Source organism: Narcine bancroftii, chromosome 3 (genome assembly GCF_036971445.1).
Source record: "Narcine bancroftii isolate sNarBan1 chromosome 3, sNarBan1.hap1, whole genome shotgun sequence".
Lineage (NCBI taxonomy): Eukaryota > Metazoa > Chordata > Chondrichthyes > Torpediniformes > Narcinidae > Narcine > Narcine bancroftii.
The window spans coordinates 27,709,632-27,724,967 of record NC_091471.1 but is presented as its reverse complement, the minus strand read 5'-3'; the positions used below and the strand labels follow the sequence as shown (position 1 = coordinate 27,724,967).

At 39.2% G+C, this 15,336-nt stretch overlaps 1 protein-coding gene across 7 annotated transcripts in view; it reads right to left on the bottom strand.

The window, feature by feature from the left end:
• st3gal5 (ST3 beta-galactoside alpha-2,3-sialyltransferase 5) overlaps window positions 1-15,336 on the bottom strand; it is a 127,744-nt gene that overhangs the window by 41,998 nt on the left and 70,410 nt on the right. For 6 of the 7 annotated variants that reach the window (XR_011353288.1, XM_069923664.1, XM_069923663.1 and 3 more), the window contains one exon: window positions 2,040-2,383. The exons of the other annotated variant lie outside the window; for it this stretch is intronic. Coding sequence is in view for 5 of the 6 variants with exons in the window: in XM_069923664.1 (XP_069779765.1) it covers window positions 2,040-2,383 (344 nt within the window). In the remaining variant the exon portion in view is untranslated. The remainder of the gene's footprint in view (window positions 1-2,039; window positions 2,384-15,336) is intronic. 7 annotated transcript variants of the gene reach the window in all.

Genomic DNA, 15,336 nt, shown 5'->3' with positions numbered 1-15,336 from the left:
TAATATTTTTTCTTTTCCATGTTTCATTTTTGTTTATATATTATTAAAAATTGATAATACAAATTTGTTTTGGTCACCTTCACCTTTATTCTTAAATAAATTATTACTTTAAGGGGTGCAAGAACATATTAAACATTTTTAGGGGTGATCCAAAAAAGGTTGGGAACTGCTGCATTAAATGAATCTTCCATTTGTCCCATCTTCTCCTTACAAAAGTCAACATTATTTTTACAGTTAATAAATTTTTCTTCAATCTTTTTAAACTTGTCCTGGACTTTATCCACAGCTTTCAAATATTTTGCCACATCCATTTTAATTGTTGCTATTTCCCCTTTCATCTCAGCAAATTGATCCTTCATAGTAGAAAAGCCTCGACTTATTTGCAGAGCTAAATCAGCATTTGAAGGTAAATCTGATTGGTGAGACCCACACTTAGACTTATGGGCCTACCCTGAAATGTAGCAGCTTCCTCCTCAGTCAAATATAAATCTTCTTACTCAACTCCACTGGTGTCTTCTTCCTCCGTCAAAACAGCTGCCTCTGCCTGACTGCGGGTGCGGAACCCCCCCCCTGCACCAGCCCAGGTTCACTGGGCCAGTGGAGATTGGGTCCCCTTTTTCACGCATGCGCAATTGTTCTTGGTCAAGAGTTGATCGACACTGCACACTGGCGCCATCTTGCGCGACTGCACGCAAAGTCTGCGTCGGTGTGGAGAATACCTTACCAGTAGACTGTCGTCAAGGCCTGGGTTGAGAAGAAATCGGATCCGCAGGCTGCATTGTTCAGGTAGGCCGAGATTATTCCAATGCTGTAGCTGATTTAGTAGCTTTTCTTTAGTAGTTTGAGTTTTAATTTTCCTCATTGCTACTAGTTAAGTACTTCAACTATATAATCTACAATTTTAAAAATAATTTTAACACTTTTATACGGTTTTTTTAAAAGTTCTGCCAGCAGGGGGTGTTTTTCCACACCTTCTCCCGACGCCATCACATCACGCCCCCCAACTTTAGTTTCCATAAAGAGATCCTGATCCAAAACATTGACTATTTCTCTCCATGAATCCAATATGCTCTTCCAGCTGCTATTTGTTCACAGATCAGACTGAACAGGTCTTCTACACCCACAGAGAAAATAATAAGCAATTAAGAGCAAGCTGAGGTAATGTTACAGATAAAGAACTGATACAAAGTGAGGAATTCAAGTTACATGAAGTTGTAGAATTCAATATCCAGAAGATAGTAGCATGGGCAGATGGAAAATAAGTTGCTGTTTCCACAAGCTTGTACTGGGTGTCACTGACAAGGAGACCACAGACCAGCCAAAGCACCCACCACATCTGCATTTGGTTTCTCTAATGTAGTGGAAGATTAGAAGTGAAAGTAAATTGCTACTTCACTTGCAAAGATTGTTTGGATCCCTGAATCGTGGAAAAGGTGGAAGGACAAGGGTTGCATTGGCTTATCCAATTTGCTCTGATGATGAGTTTATTGGTGCCTCAAAAAATCTTATCCATTTCCTTACCTTTGCACTCATCTCCATTCAACTAGGAAAAAAACGAGAATAGAGTTCCCCTGGTTCTCACCTTCCACCTAGCCTCTAAATTCTACCGATTATTTCTAATCCCACAGATACACCTAAGTATTTACAGCACTTTCTGATTTTGTATCATATTTCCTTACAATGTTAAACAAACCCCATGTCCTACTTGCTTCTCTGTAATCCATTCCTTCATACTGCCCATCAACAACAGGTGCCTTACTCAAACCAACTACCCCATAAAGGTGCAATTTTACTTCTGGTGTTGATGTCTATATTTAGAATTACCCAATTTGTGTAGGAAATGAGCTAAAGAGATTCACTGACCCCCTACTAAATGTATCTAAATTACTTTTCATTACATTGCGAAAAGCTAGTTGTGTTACATTTGTACAAGCACATTGAAATGAAAGCAAAAAACATTTTTAAAACTTCACAAGTAAATGGCTCATGCTTCCGTAAGGTACATAAGCAGGTATACACAAATAAGTGTTATTCTGTACCTGATAACAATATCAAATTTATCCAAAAGGTGCCCAAGACCTAATCCCCGTAGTATTCCACCACTTCCTAGAACAATACACCTCTTGCATGGATTTCTTTCTAGTTCTTTTGGTAATGATACCATGGGCATAAGATGAATGAGGTGCTTAGAGACGTTCTGATGATTCTTAAAACCAAACGGAGTGTTGTACTTGAACACAGCATCTCGTAAAATTGAACTTTTGTCCAGAAAAGGATGCAATACAGGATTATATTTTTGTGGAAACAATATAGCCATCTGCTGCTGTACAAAAGATGGCCGACAATTTTCCTCCAATACTTTTCCAGCATACTTCTGGGCATTCTGGGAGGAAAAGAGCACAAACACATAATTAATATACTGTATTCATAAATGCCACAGCATCTTAAAAATGACAACGATAAGATGCTTAGAGTAGCAGTTAGCCCAACGATGTTACAGCACCCGTGACCGGTGCTTGCATCCAGTGCTGCCTGCAAGGAGTTTGTACATTCTCCTCGCATTTGTGTGGTTTTCTTCTGGATGCTCTAGTTTCCCCTCACTGTTCAAAACTTAGAATTGAGTGTAATTGGGCTGCAAAAGCCTGTTACCATGCTGTATGTCTAAAATTAAAATAGTATATCCTTTTGGTGTTTTTTTTTAACTGAAGAAACATATGTTGTTTTTACAGATATAAATGCAAGATAGATTTATTTTAAGCATCTAATATTGCCTCATTTTGTACAACTTCTATTGTTAAAACAACAGAACAAATGAAATACACAAACAATCTTTATTGCACATCACTAGCAGAGAGTGGGGACCATAAAGGAGGAGGAGCTGCTGCTACTCATTTCTTCCTGCTATTCCCATTTCATTTGCTTTAAATAATGTCATCAAAGTCGACATCAGTCTCTACATGCAGTTGTCTTGGCTTGGTTGCTTCTCATTAGGTCTTTCGTAATATCTCTGTACTCGACTAAGTGGGTGCAATTACATATCTTTGTAGCTGAGCATAGTTTCAGTTCCGCTATGGCCACTTCCTTTGCCTGTTAATGCTAACAAACTTATGTCTACATCAGAAGCCCCCTAGCACCCTTACATTTTCCTGCCCTTCTGTCTGATAGTCGAAGGTAGAGTACGTGGTTAATGGTAGGATTTTTAAGTGTTAAGGAACAGAAGGATTTTAGGGTTAAGTCAGTAGATCCCTCAAGCTTGTTGCACTAAATGATAGGGTGGTTAAGAAGTCATTTAGTATGCCTCCTTCCTTAGTCAGGGGAAGGAGTTCAGCAGCTGTGAGGTAATATTTAAGCTCTATAAAACTCTGGGGTTAGACCACAATTAAAAGTATTTCTGGTATCCTCATAAGAGAAAGAATACAGAAGCTTTAGAGAAGCTGTTCAGTTAAGGGTTCTGAAATGTGTACTTCAATGCAACAAGCATTAGCAATGAGAGAGATGAACTTAGGGCATACGTGGAATTTTGATGTCATGGCCATTGCAGAGACTTGGTTGAATCAAGGGAAGCAGGTTTTAGCTGTTTTAAAAGTGATAGGATTGGAGGCAAGAGTGGAGGGAAGGAGTAGCATTACTAAGCAGGGATAGTATCACAGCTGCAGAAATGGTCAGAATATAGAACATTCCAGCATAGTACAGCCCACAATGTTGTGCTAACCAATAGGAACTGACTCAATTAACTAAACCTTCCCTACCTCACACTCATAACTTCTATTTTTCTTGCAACTATGTGCCTATTTTACCAGCCTCCACCACCACCCCTGGCAATGCATTCTAGCCACCCACTACTGTGTTTAAAAAAAGGACCCCTGATGTCTCCCCTAAACTTTTCTCCTCTAGCCTGGTACAGATGCCCTCTGATGTTTGCTGCACTTGGGGGAAAAAGATGCTAGCTGTCCACCCATTCTATGCTTTTCAAACTCTTGTAGACCTCTATTCAGTCACCTCTCATCCTTCTTCACTCCAAAGAGAAAAGCCCTAGCTCCATTCACCTTTGCCTCACAAGACACATTCTCCAATCCAGGCAAATTCTCATAAATCTCCTCTTCACTTTCTCCATTGCTTCCATATCCTTCCTATAATGAGGCAACCAGAATTGAACATAATATTCTAAATATGGTCTAACCAAAGTTTTATGAAACTGCAATATTACAACACTTAAATTCAATTCCCCAACTAATGAAGACCAGCATACCATAAACCTTCTTAACTACCCTACAAACCTACACAACTTTGATAGATCTAAAGATTTAGACCCCAAGGTTCTTCTGTTCTTTCACACTTAAGAATCCTGTCATTAACCATGTACTCTGCTTTCAAGTTGGTCTTCCAAAATGCAAGACTTCACACTTATCTGGATAAAACTATCTGCAACTTTTCTGCCAAATCTCCATCCTGTCTGTATCCTGTTGCAACCTATGACAACCTTCTGGATTATCCACAACACTTCCAACCTTCGTGTCATTTGCAAACTTAATGACCCATATCTCTACTACTTCATCTACGTCATTTATTAATACCACAAAGAGCAGGGGTTTCAGAACTGATCCCTGTAGAACTCCACCCATCGTTGACTTCCAGGAAGAATACATTCCCTCTACTACTACTCTCTACTTTCTGCAGACAAGCTAATTCTGAATCCAGAAAGTCAAGATTCCATGGATCTCATGCCTCATGACTTTCTGAATGAGAAACCTAGAGCAGTTCACTCACTGGCTTGAATTGAACAAATTACAATAGTACCAAATGAATTATCATTCAAATCAGCTGGATGATAATGACTAGGAGGATTGGAAGAGGATGCCGTGAACAATCAAGTCAAATGCTGAAGAAGATCAAATAGAAATAAATTACTTTCGAACAATTACACTTTATGTCATCGACTTTGATAACTATTATGGACACACCATCAACTTTGCTCTCCTATAGCAAATAGCTCATCATTCCTGATGGCCCACAAATGTTTATTGAAAAATCAAGCTACTTATTCTTTTTGTTGAGAGAGGCCACTAGATAACACATTAAAATTCATATTCCTCAACTAGTGACAGATTTAAAAAAAAACTCAGATGAAATGCATCTGAGACCAAAACTACAGATACTGGAATTTTGAACAAAGACAGCAGAGGAACTCAGCAGGTCAGGCAGCAGCTATGGGTATAAATGGCCAACGTTTCAGATCGGGACCCTTTATAAAGACTGATATGGAAATAGGATTGGCAATGCAATTTTCAGAATAATGCACTCATAACAACCAAAATGGTGCAAATCGGATGACAAGATTTGAATCCATGATTTCTGATTCAAACTCAATTTAGATGCCGTCATAGAATTCTATAGTATGAAAACAGGCCCTCAAGTCAATCAAGCTAGATGAATTTATCTGCATTTGGCCCATATCCCTCTTTAACTCTCCTATTTATGCAACCATCTAAATCTCTTTTGAACATTATGATGTTTCCACAGATTATTCCATACACTGGAAAAAAAAACCCTGCCTCTCAGGTCCCATATAAATCTTTCTCGTCTCACCTTAAATCTGTCTCTCCAGCTTTAGACCCGATTCTCAGGAAAAAAAACCTGACTATTTACCATATCTATGTCCCTCATGATTTTATAAATCTCCACAATGTCCACCCCGCCCTTTGCTCCATGGAAAAAAGTCCCAGTTTCTTCTTTATAATTCAAGCCCTTATGAATCTTTTCTGCAATGTATCCAAGCTTAATGACAACTTTTCAACAATAGAGTGATCAAAACTGCACACAATACTCATGCAGCCTCACAAACACTTATACAGTTGTAACATGACCTCCTCACTCCTGTACTCAATGCCCTGTCCCCCAAAATTTCTTTGTCTTATAATATTCCCTTGGGCTCAAAAATTTGCCCTGCAATTCTTTGTGAGAGTTAAATTTCATCTGGCATTCCTTGGCCCACTTTCCCTTTTCATCCAGATCCTGTTGTAATCCAAATTAACTTTTTTCATTGTCCATTATACAATCAATCTTGGCATCATCTGCAAATGTATTGACCACATTGTCATCCATAGTGACGCCTTGGATGACAAACAGTGAACCTAGTACCAGTCCCTTTACGCATGCCTCCACTCCACATAACAACCCTCCACTAACACCTTCTGTCTCCTAACAAGCCAATTCTGTATCCAAATGGCCAGAACACCCTGTATTCTATGTGATCTGATCTTCCAGGCTAGCCTACGATTCAGGATCTTGTAAAAAGCCTTGCAAACAATGTCTACTCTTGTGTTCTCATAAATCTTCTTGACCACCTCTGAAAAATATTCAATAAATTAAATGAGACAAGATTTCTCATGCAGAGTTGACTCATATTAATAAAAAAGGTGTCACTTCTTTCTACTTTGAAGAACTATTAAAATGTCTGCCAAGTTGTTGGCATTTTCCATTTAATGATTCTAATAATTTAATGTTATTACTAACCAACAGAACCCTTTGCTTATCTGCCTATCATTTCGATAAACTGTATATCCTTGGATATTCAGCTCCCAATGACATCCATCTTTTAGCCATGATGGCCAAAATATCATATCTGCCAATGTGTAGCTGTACTACTAGGGCATCCACTTTATTTCTTATGCCGCGTGCTGCATTTAAATACAAAGCCTTTAGCCCTGTATTTGTTACTTTTTTTTTAAGTGTGTCACTGTTGCATTGCAACTCATCCCAATGGCTGCAACTTGCCCAATGTGCCTGTCATTTAACACAAACTCCTTACCAGCTGTCCCAACTTGTGTTCCAAGTGCCTCTTCACTTTGGTTCCAACATCCCTGCTAATAGAGTTTAAACTAACCCCTACGCCCTCTCCAGTATTAGCAAACCACACTGCCAAGATATTGGTTCCCCTCAAGTTCAGGTGCAATTCATCCCATAAAAGGTTCCAATAATCAAGAACCTGCCCCATCACTTCAGCCACTCATTTGAATGCACTATCTCTGGATCTCAACTCATGGTATTGGGAATAATCCAGAAATGACCATCTTGAAGGCCCTGCTCTTCAGCCTTTCCTCACTCCTGAAACTTACTTAGCAGGACCTCTATCCCACTCCTGTCTATTTCATTGGTACCAACGTGCATCACAACCTCTCCCATTTAAGAACATTCTGCATCCACTCAGACACCCTGAATCCAACCATCCAGCAGTCAACATACTATCTGTTCTGTTGAGTCCCCTATGACTATTGCTTTGTCTCACTTCACCCTTCCCCTTGGAGGCTCAAAGTTAATCACAATGCTATTAGTTTGGCTGCTGGCTTGCCCAGAAAGGTCATCTCTTTAGCAGTACTTTTCCTCTCCTGCCTGCCACCTAGCTACCTTTCTCCTGCCTCCTGGATGTCACTGCATTGTGTCCATCACACCCTCGGCCTCCCAAATGATCCCGAGTTCATTCAATTCCTGCTCAGGGACTGTAGTTGGATTCACTTCTCACAGATGAATTCAAAAAGGATCATGTTACCTTCCCTGACTATCCACATTCCGCAAGAGGAACATGTCCCTGCCTGGTTGTCATTGTCACTATTTACCAAAATTAGAAAGACCTGGCCTTAGAAACCTTTTGCTCCTCAACAGGGTTGTCCTTACCGTAACTCACCATCAACTCAACCTCTTCTCAGTGAAACCTCAAATTACCATTCCTCCACTGGGCCACTCACACAATTGTTGCTCTGCTTGAACTTTCTTTCACTGTTTATAACCAAGTCGTCAATGATTTAAACAAGCGACCACCTTCTCTGGTGCTTTTTAAACACTCCTTCTCTCATTCAGTCCCACTTACACAGTCCCCAATGAGACTTAAAGAAACACCAACCTTTCCCAATGCTATGACTCTTGTTCCCGTACTCATTGGGGCCTCAGTCATCATTCTCCATTCAATTTCATGGGGCCTCGACTCCGCAACAACTGGAGCTGGTTCCAGTATCCTTTTCCAATTCATCAGGGCTCCAGTTGCCACAACAACGAGGACCCAAGATCCGACACTGTTCATAAAATGACCACTATCCCATTTCACACCCTCCCTTTAAATTCATTGGGGGTCAGAGGGAAATTTATTAGAATAGTTTGTAAAATCCCCAAAAAATGTGAATTAAAAAGTCTGCAAGGTATTAGTAGGAAATAGCATCAAATAGTCCTGAAAATCTGCTAGCCCTGTACCAAAGATATGAACGCATTAGATTTTCAGACGTTTACTGTTAGTGTCCTTAAAATTTCTCATGTTCCCATTAAACTAAAAAAATTGGTTACTCTATGGAAGTTAGCCAACTTTGTTGACTGTGGACAGTCAGTTTTTTTTAAAAAAGCACATGACAAAAGTTAGCATAACTAAGGCTCAAAACTGAGAATTCAAGCGGAGCCACAGGAATGGGTAAAACTGAGTGAAAGGTAAGTAGTTATGCAAGGATGAACAGAAGCACTGAATGGCAAGTCAAATGTTCAATTTTTTTTATTTAGTATCAATATTTTAGGTTCAGAGAATCAGTGAAAATTCTTCAAATTTGAATATGATGAAAAAAATTAGAATTTGCATTGCAATTGAAAGAGAATACCAATACTGATCAGTGGGTAACTGAAATGTGACCCTGTAGCCTGACATTCTCTTGAAACTACCATTCATATCAAGAGTGCTTTTTAAATTTTACTTTTTTTAAATATGGAGATAATGCACAGTAACAGGCCCTTCTGGCCCATGAGCTCATGCTGCTCAAATACACCAATCTACAAACTGCATACTTTTTTTCTAAAAAGGAGGGTGGGAGGAAACTCTGAGGAATCCCATGTGGTCATGGGCGAATTCCTTACAGACAGTGCTGGATTCGAACTCTGGTCACTGTTCCAACCACAACGCTAAACGTGCTGCTGATAAACCCAATTTGATAAGAAATGCAGAAGGGCATGCCAGGAACACTCAAAGATAAACCTGAACATTAAGGTGATGCTGCAACACGAGGACACATGTCAAGTGTTACACACTAACAATCCTTTTAATTACATTTGGGACTAAAGGATATTTTTGTTTACACAAACACAGAAACAGTAATGGAAAATTCACCAGACAATGGCAAATTCAAAATAGTTTTTATTAAACTATTAACAACATAACATTTCTTAATTCTAAAGTCTAAACTTATTCCCATTATGCGCAAATGTAAAAAATAAATGTGTGCATGTGATAAGTAAAGTCCCACTCTGAAAAGTCAATCTTTAAAAGTTCAGCATTATTTTAGTCTTGCTTGAAAGTTTTAAATTCTTCGTCACAGTGTAGTTTTCCACATGAAGAATGCCCTCTTCTCAAATATGGCAAATGTGGCTATTTTCTTCCACAATGAATTCACAAACCCAGACAAGGCTTAAATAACTGTGGTTATCTTCTTCCACGACAAAATCACAAACCACACATGGTTTAAACAAAGTGGTCAAACACAAAAATAGACCCAGCAAAATTCTGTCCCTTTTACAAAAAGACAGCAAAGTGGTGTTCATTAATTCAAAAGCCCCTTCTTCCAGGAACACTCAACAAACAGCATCTGAATATTATTTAAAGGGTGAAAAACTACAGCATGCTGTTGTGCAGAGGGACTTGGGAGTGCTTGTGCATGAATTGCAAAAAGTTAGGTTGTAGGTGCAGCAGGTTATTAAGAAGGCAAATGGAATGTTGGCCTTCATCACTAGAGGAATTGATTTCAGGAGTAGGGAGGTAATGTTGCAACTGTATAAGGTACTGGTGAAACCGCACCTGGAGTACTGTGTCCAGTTCTGGTCTCCATATTTGAGGAAGGATATACTTACTGGCTTTGGAGACGGTCCAGAGGAGGTTTACTAGGTTGATCCCTGGGATGGAGGGGTTGACTTATGATGAAAGATTAAATTGTCTAGGATTGTATTCACTTGAGTTCAGAAGAATGAGAAGAGATCTTATAGAAACATATAGGATTATGAAGGGTATGGATAGGATAGATGTAGGAAGGTTTTTTGAGCTGGCCGGGGAAACTAAAACCAGAGGACACAGTCTCAAGATTCAGGGGAGTAGATTTAGCTCAGAGATGAGGAAAATAGTTTTTCCCAGAGAGTAGTGAATGTTTGGAATTCTCTATCCAGGGAAGTGGTTGAGACTGCTTCATTAAACATATTTAAAATTTGGTTAGATAAATTTTTACATGATAGAGGAATTAGGGGATATGGGGAGAAGGCAGGTAGGTGGAGTTAGGTCATAAATTAGATCATCCATGATCTTATTAAATGGCGGAGCAGGCTCGATGGGCCATTTTTGGCCTACACTTGTTCCTACTTCCTATGTTCCTAATTCTAGTTACCGTAACTCAAACCTGTCTTTTACATATTTTCAATGTCACGGGGTTTTGACTTCTGTAAACTCTAAGCTGAACTGATCCAATTCTTGGAAATCACATGACCAGTTTTATTTCTTCCAAAATTCTGTCCCTTTTTCAAAACTATTCCATATCCATAATAGCCTCTGACCTCATCTCTGTTCAAGAGGCTTAAGTGGCTTTGATTAAAAAGATAACTTTCTCAGAAGCTCTTGAATAATTAAGACCCACTTGAAATCCATTAGCTCTGTCTGTCCAAGACATGTGGACTCTGAGAATGAACTCTTCTCAGAAAACAATGTTTCTCTATGTGACCTGTGTGTGACCCTGTACCAACCCACAACTAACTTGATAAGAATTCAAATACATTATTTAACTCTATCATTTACTTTACTAAAAGAAATATAGTCTAACATTAAATTAAACATTAACATAAATCCATTACACAAATGAAAAAGACAGCATGATCTCACAGCAAATCGATCAGCACAGTTGACTAGCGAGTTGGTAGATGGGAATAAGACCATTTGGCCCATTGACCTTGTTCCATCAATCAACAAGATCATGGTTGATCTGATATATTTGCAATGATGTTCATCTGAAAATAGCATATTCTGGCTTCCTCCACAGAACTCAAGCAACACAGTAGCCAGTCATCAACTATTTTAATTTACTTCACATAATTTAAACTGCAGTAGATATAGTGAAGGCAATTGGTCCATCCAAAATTCCTAAAGCATTGAGACCTGTTTTTCAGAACTAGCTCTACCTCTAACCATGTTCTTCTTGTGCAGTTTCAACATCTATAGCTACAATAAGTAAAGTTGGCAAAATACCTCATGTTCACAAAAAGCAATATGAACCTAATTTGCCCAATTATAGGAACATAGGAACTAGGATAAAAAATGGCCCATCGAGCCTGCTCCGCCATTCAATAAGATCATGGCTGATCTAATTTATGACCAACTCCACCTACCTGCCTTCTCCCCATATCCCCTAATTCCTCTATCATGTAAAAATTTATTGAACTGAATTTAAAATATGTTTAATGAAGCAGCCTCACCACTTCCCTGGTTAGAGAATTCCAAACATTCACTACTCTCTGGGAAAAAACTATGTTTCCTCATCTCCTGTCCTAAATCTACTCCCCCGAATCTTGAGACTGTGTCCTCTGGTTTTAGTTTCCCCGGCCAGCTCAAAAAACCTTCCTACATCTATTCTATCCATACCCTTCATAATCCTATATGTTTCTATAAGATCTCCTCTCATTCTTCTGAACTTGAGTGAATACAATCCTAGACGATTTAATCTTTCATCATGTCAACCCCTTCATCCCAGGGATCAACCTAGTAAACCTCCTCTGGACCGTCTCCAAAGCCAGTAAGTATATCCTTCCTCAAATATGGAGACCAGAACTGGACACAGTACTCCAGGTGCGGTCTCACGAGTATCTTATACAGTTGCAACATTACCTCCCTACTCCTGAATTCAATTCCTCTAGTGATGAAGGCCAACATTCCATTTGCCTTCTTAATAACCTGCTGTACCTACAACCTAACTTTTTGCGATTCATGCACAAGCACTCCCAAGTCCCTCTGCACAACAGCATGCTGTAGTTTTTCCACTCTTTAAATAATATTCAGCTCTTATTTTTCTAGCCAAAGTGGATAACCTCACACTTACTAACATTGTACTCCATCTGCCAGACCTTTGCCCACTCATCCAGCTTAACTATATCCCTCTGCAGACTCTCCACATCGTCATTACAATTTGCACTTCCACTCAATTTGGTGTCACCCGCAAACTTGGCTACACCACATTTTGTCCCCTCCTCCAAGTCATCAATGTAAATGATGAACAGTTGTGGGCCTAGCACTGACCCCTGCGGCACCCCACTTACCATTCTCTGCCAACCTGAAAAACTCCCATTTATCCCGACTCTCTGCCTCCTGTCAGACAACCAATTTTCGACCCATGCCAATAGATTTCCCCGGACTCCACTTCCCTGTAACCTACTGACAAATCTTTGTGCGGCACTTTATCAAACGCTTTCTGGAAATCCAAATATACAACATCAACCTGTTCCCCTCTATCCACCGCACCCATTATATCCTCAAAGAACCCTAACAAGTTTGTCAAACAAGATATTCCCTTTCTAAAACCATGCTGCATCTGCCTGATTGAACCCTTACGTTCCAAAAGTTTCACTATTTCATCTTTAATGACGGCTTCAAGCATTATTGCCCAGTAACTCTGAATCTTAAGTGATAGAAAGTGTTGTTGACACGGCTAGTAAGCAGCATTTAATAATAACCTTTTCACCAAGGTCCAATTTAGTTTTCACGAGGACCAGTCACCTCTGAACTTCATTACAGCCTAGGTCTAGAGGTAGACTGATTGCCCTTGATATAAAGCAGAATGTTACCATTTGTGGCATAGAATCAATCTGGTAAAACTGAAATCAATAGGCATCAAGATTAAAATTCCACAATTAGTGCCAGTATCTCATACAAAGACAGTTTTGTGACTGTGGATGCCCCAGAACATTATCAATTCAGTGCAGTATACTAGGTTGCTTCATAAGTGTTGTTTCATAAGACATGTTCTCCAAACTAGGCAACATCCTGATCAATCTCGTCTCCACCCACTCTAAATGTTCTATATTCTTCTTGTAATGAGGCAAGCAGAACTTAATGCAATATTCCAAGCATGGTCCAACCAGAGTTCCATAGAGCTACAAGATTACCTCAAGATCAATGTGGTGGGGAGTCACGTGATGGAGTAGTGGCCGGACGGTGAACTCCAGCCCTCTCCAGAAAAGTCGGAAAAAACAAAGGAAAACACAAAGGCACAAAAATAAAAATTAAAGAAAAGTGAGTATAAAGGTGGAAAGAAGATGGCGATGAAAATCGAAATCAACGGTAAGAAGAGAGGAAGAGAAGACAACGGAAGAAGAAGGAGAAGGCCTTACCTGTTCGAAGAGGCACGCGGTGGAGAGAGAAACCCGCTCCCTCAGGTCGGTAGAAAGTGGACTACAAAAATGGCTTGCTGAGCCGAGTAAAAGTGCGCAACCGCGCATGCAAAAAAACACACCGACGGGAGGGGTGACCAGCTGGGGAGTCGATCTCCACAGCCGGCAATGACAGCTGCAGAACACCTGCAGCAAGAGGAGAACATAGAAGACAACGAAAACAAGAAAGAAGAGAAGAAAAGGGCAACAAAGAAACAACAGATGGCCAACCCAGAGGAAGAAGAAGAGGAAGAGGAAGAGTACAGTGAAATAGAAGAAGAAGGGAAAGGCAAGATAAAGGATATATTTTCTCTTATTAAAGAATACATGGAGTCATTTAAAGAATGGCAAGCGCAAGAATTTAATGATTTAAGAAGAAGAATAAACAATACAGAAGAGAAAATGAATAAAATAGATATGACCTGAACAGAAATGGGAAAGAGAATGGACGATATGGAAGAGCGGGAAGCAGCAGTAGAAATGGAGGTAGAGGACTTAAAAAAGAAATTAGAGGAATCTAATAAAAAAGTTATAGAGACACAAGAACTGTTAGCTCAGAAAATAGATATAATGGAAAATTATAACAGAAGAAATAACATAAAGATAGTGGGCCTTAAGGAAGCTGAAGAAGGCAAGAATATGAGAGTTTATAAAAGATTGGATCCCCAGGATCCTAGGATGTCCAGAACTACAGCAAGAAATGGAAATAGAAAGGGCACATAGAGCAGTGGCCTTTAAACCACAACCACAACAAAAGCCAAGATCTATTTTAGTAAAATTCCTAAGATATACTACAAGAGAAAAGGTACTGGAGAAGACAATGGAAAAAGTAAGAGAGGGCAACAAGCCACTGGAGTACAAAGGGCAAAAAATGTTCATTTCTCCAGATATAAGTTTTGAACTCCTGAAGAAGAGAAAGGAGTTCAATACAGCAAAGGCGATTTTATGGAAGAAAGGGTATAAATTTATACTAAAGCATCCAGTGGTATTGAAAATATTTATTCCAGGACAACAACAGACTATTCTCGGATCCAGAGGAAGCATGAAAATTTGCAGAACAATTACAAAATAGACTGAGAGATGAAGATATGTAATAAGAGTAAAAATGACCACGATTTATATGTATGTGGGTAAAGAGGTACACGTGTGTATATGTATAATGTGCATACATGAATGTATCCGTATTTAGAGGAAAATATAGATAGTATAGACAAGAATTAATAAGGGAAGGAAATGGAATAGAGGGAATAAGGAGGGAACTAAAAGAGTGACCTTTGTTACATATGAAAAGTGAAATCTTTTCTGGGGGGGGCTGGGTGGGGAGGAGTTGCGGTCACTGCAAAATCAGCTGACGCTTGCGAGTGAATTCGCAAATCCAAATGGAGAGGGGAGATGTGGTTGTCCGACAAGGGATAAAGGACAACTCAGGAGGGGAAGGGGAGATTGGGGCTAAAGAAGTTTTAAATAGGAGAATAAGGAAAATGTTTGATGTTTTAGGAATGTTGTCTTATAAAGGGTTCAAAACAAGAAAACAGAAATGGATAAGAAGGAAAGGTAATGATGGAGAAACGGAAAGGGAAAATAAACAAAGTATAAAATGGCTACGTTGAACTATATGACTTTAAATATTAATGGAATACAAAATTAAAAGGAAGAAACTGCTAAATTTACTGAAAAAAGAAAAAAATTGATATAGCATTTGTGCAAGAAACACATTTAACTGAATTGGAGCACAAGAAATTAAAGAGAGATTGGGTAGGACACGTAACAGCAGCATCGTATAATTCAAAAGCAAGAGGAGTAGCTATATTAATTAGTAAAAATGTGCCTTTTAAAATAGAAGAAGAAATAATAGATCCAGCAGGGAGATATGTAATGATAAAATGTCAGATATATTCGGAGTTTTGGAATCTA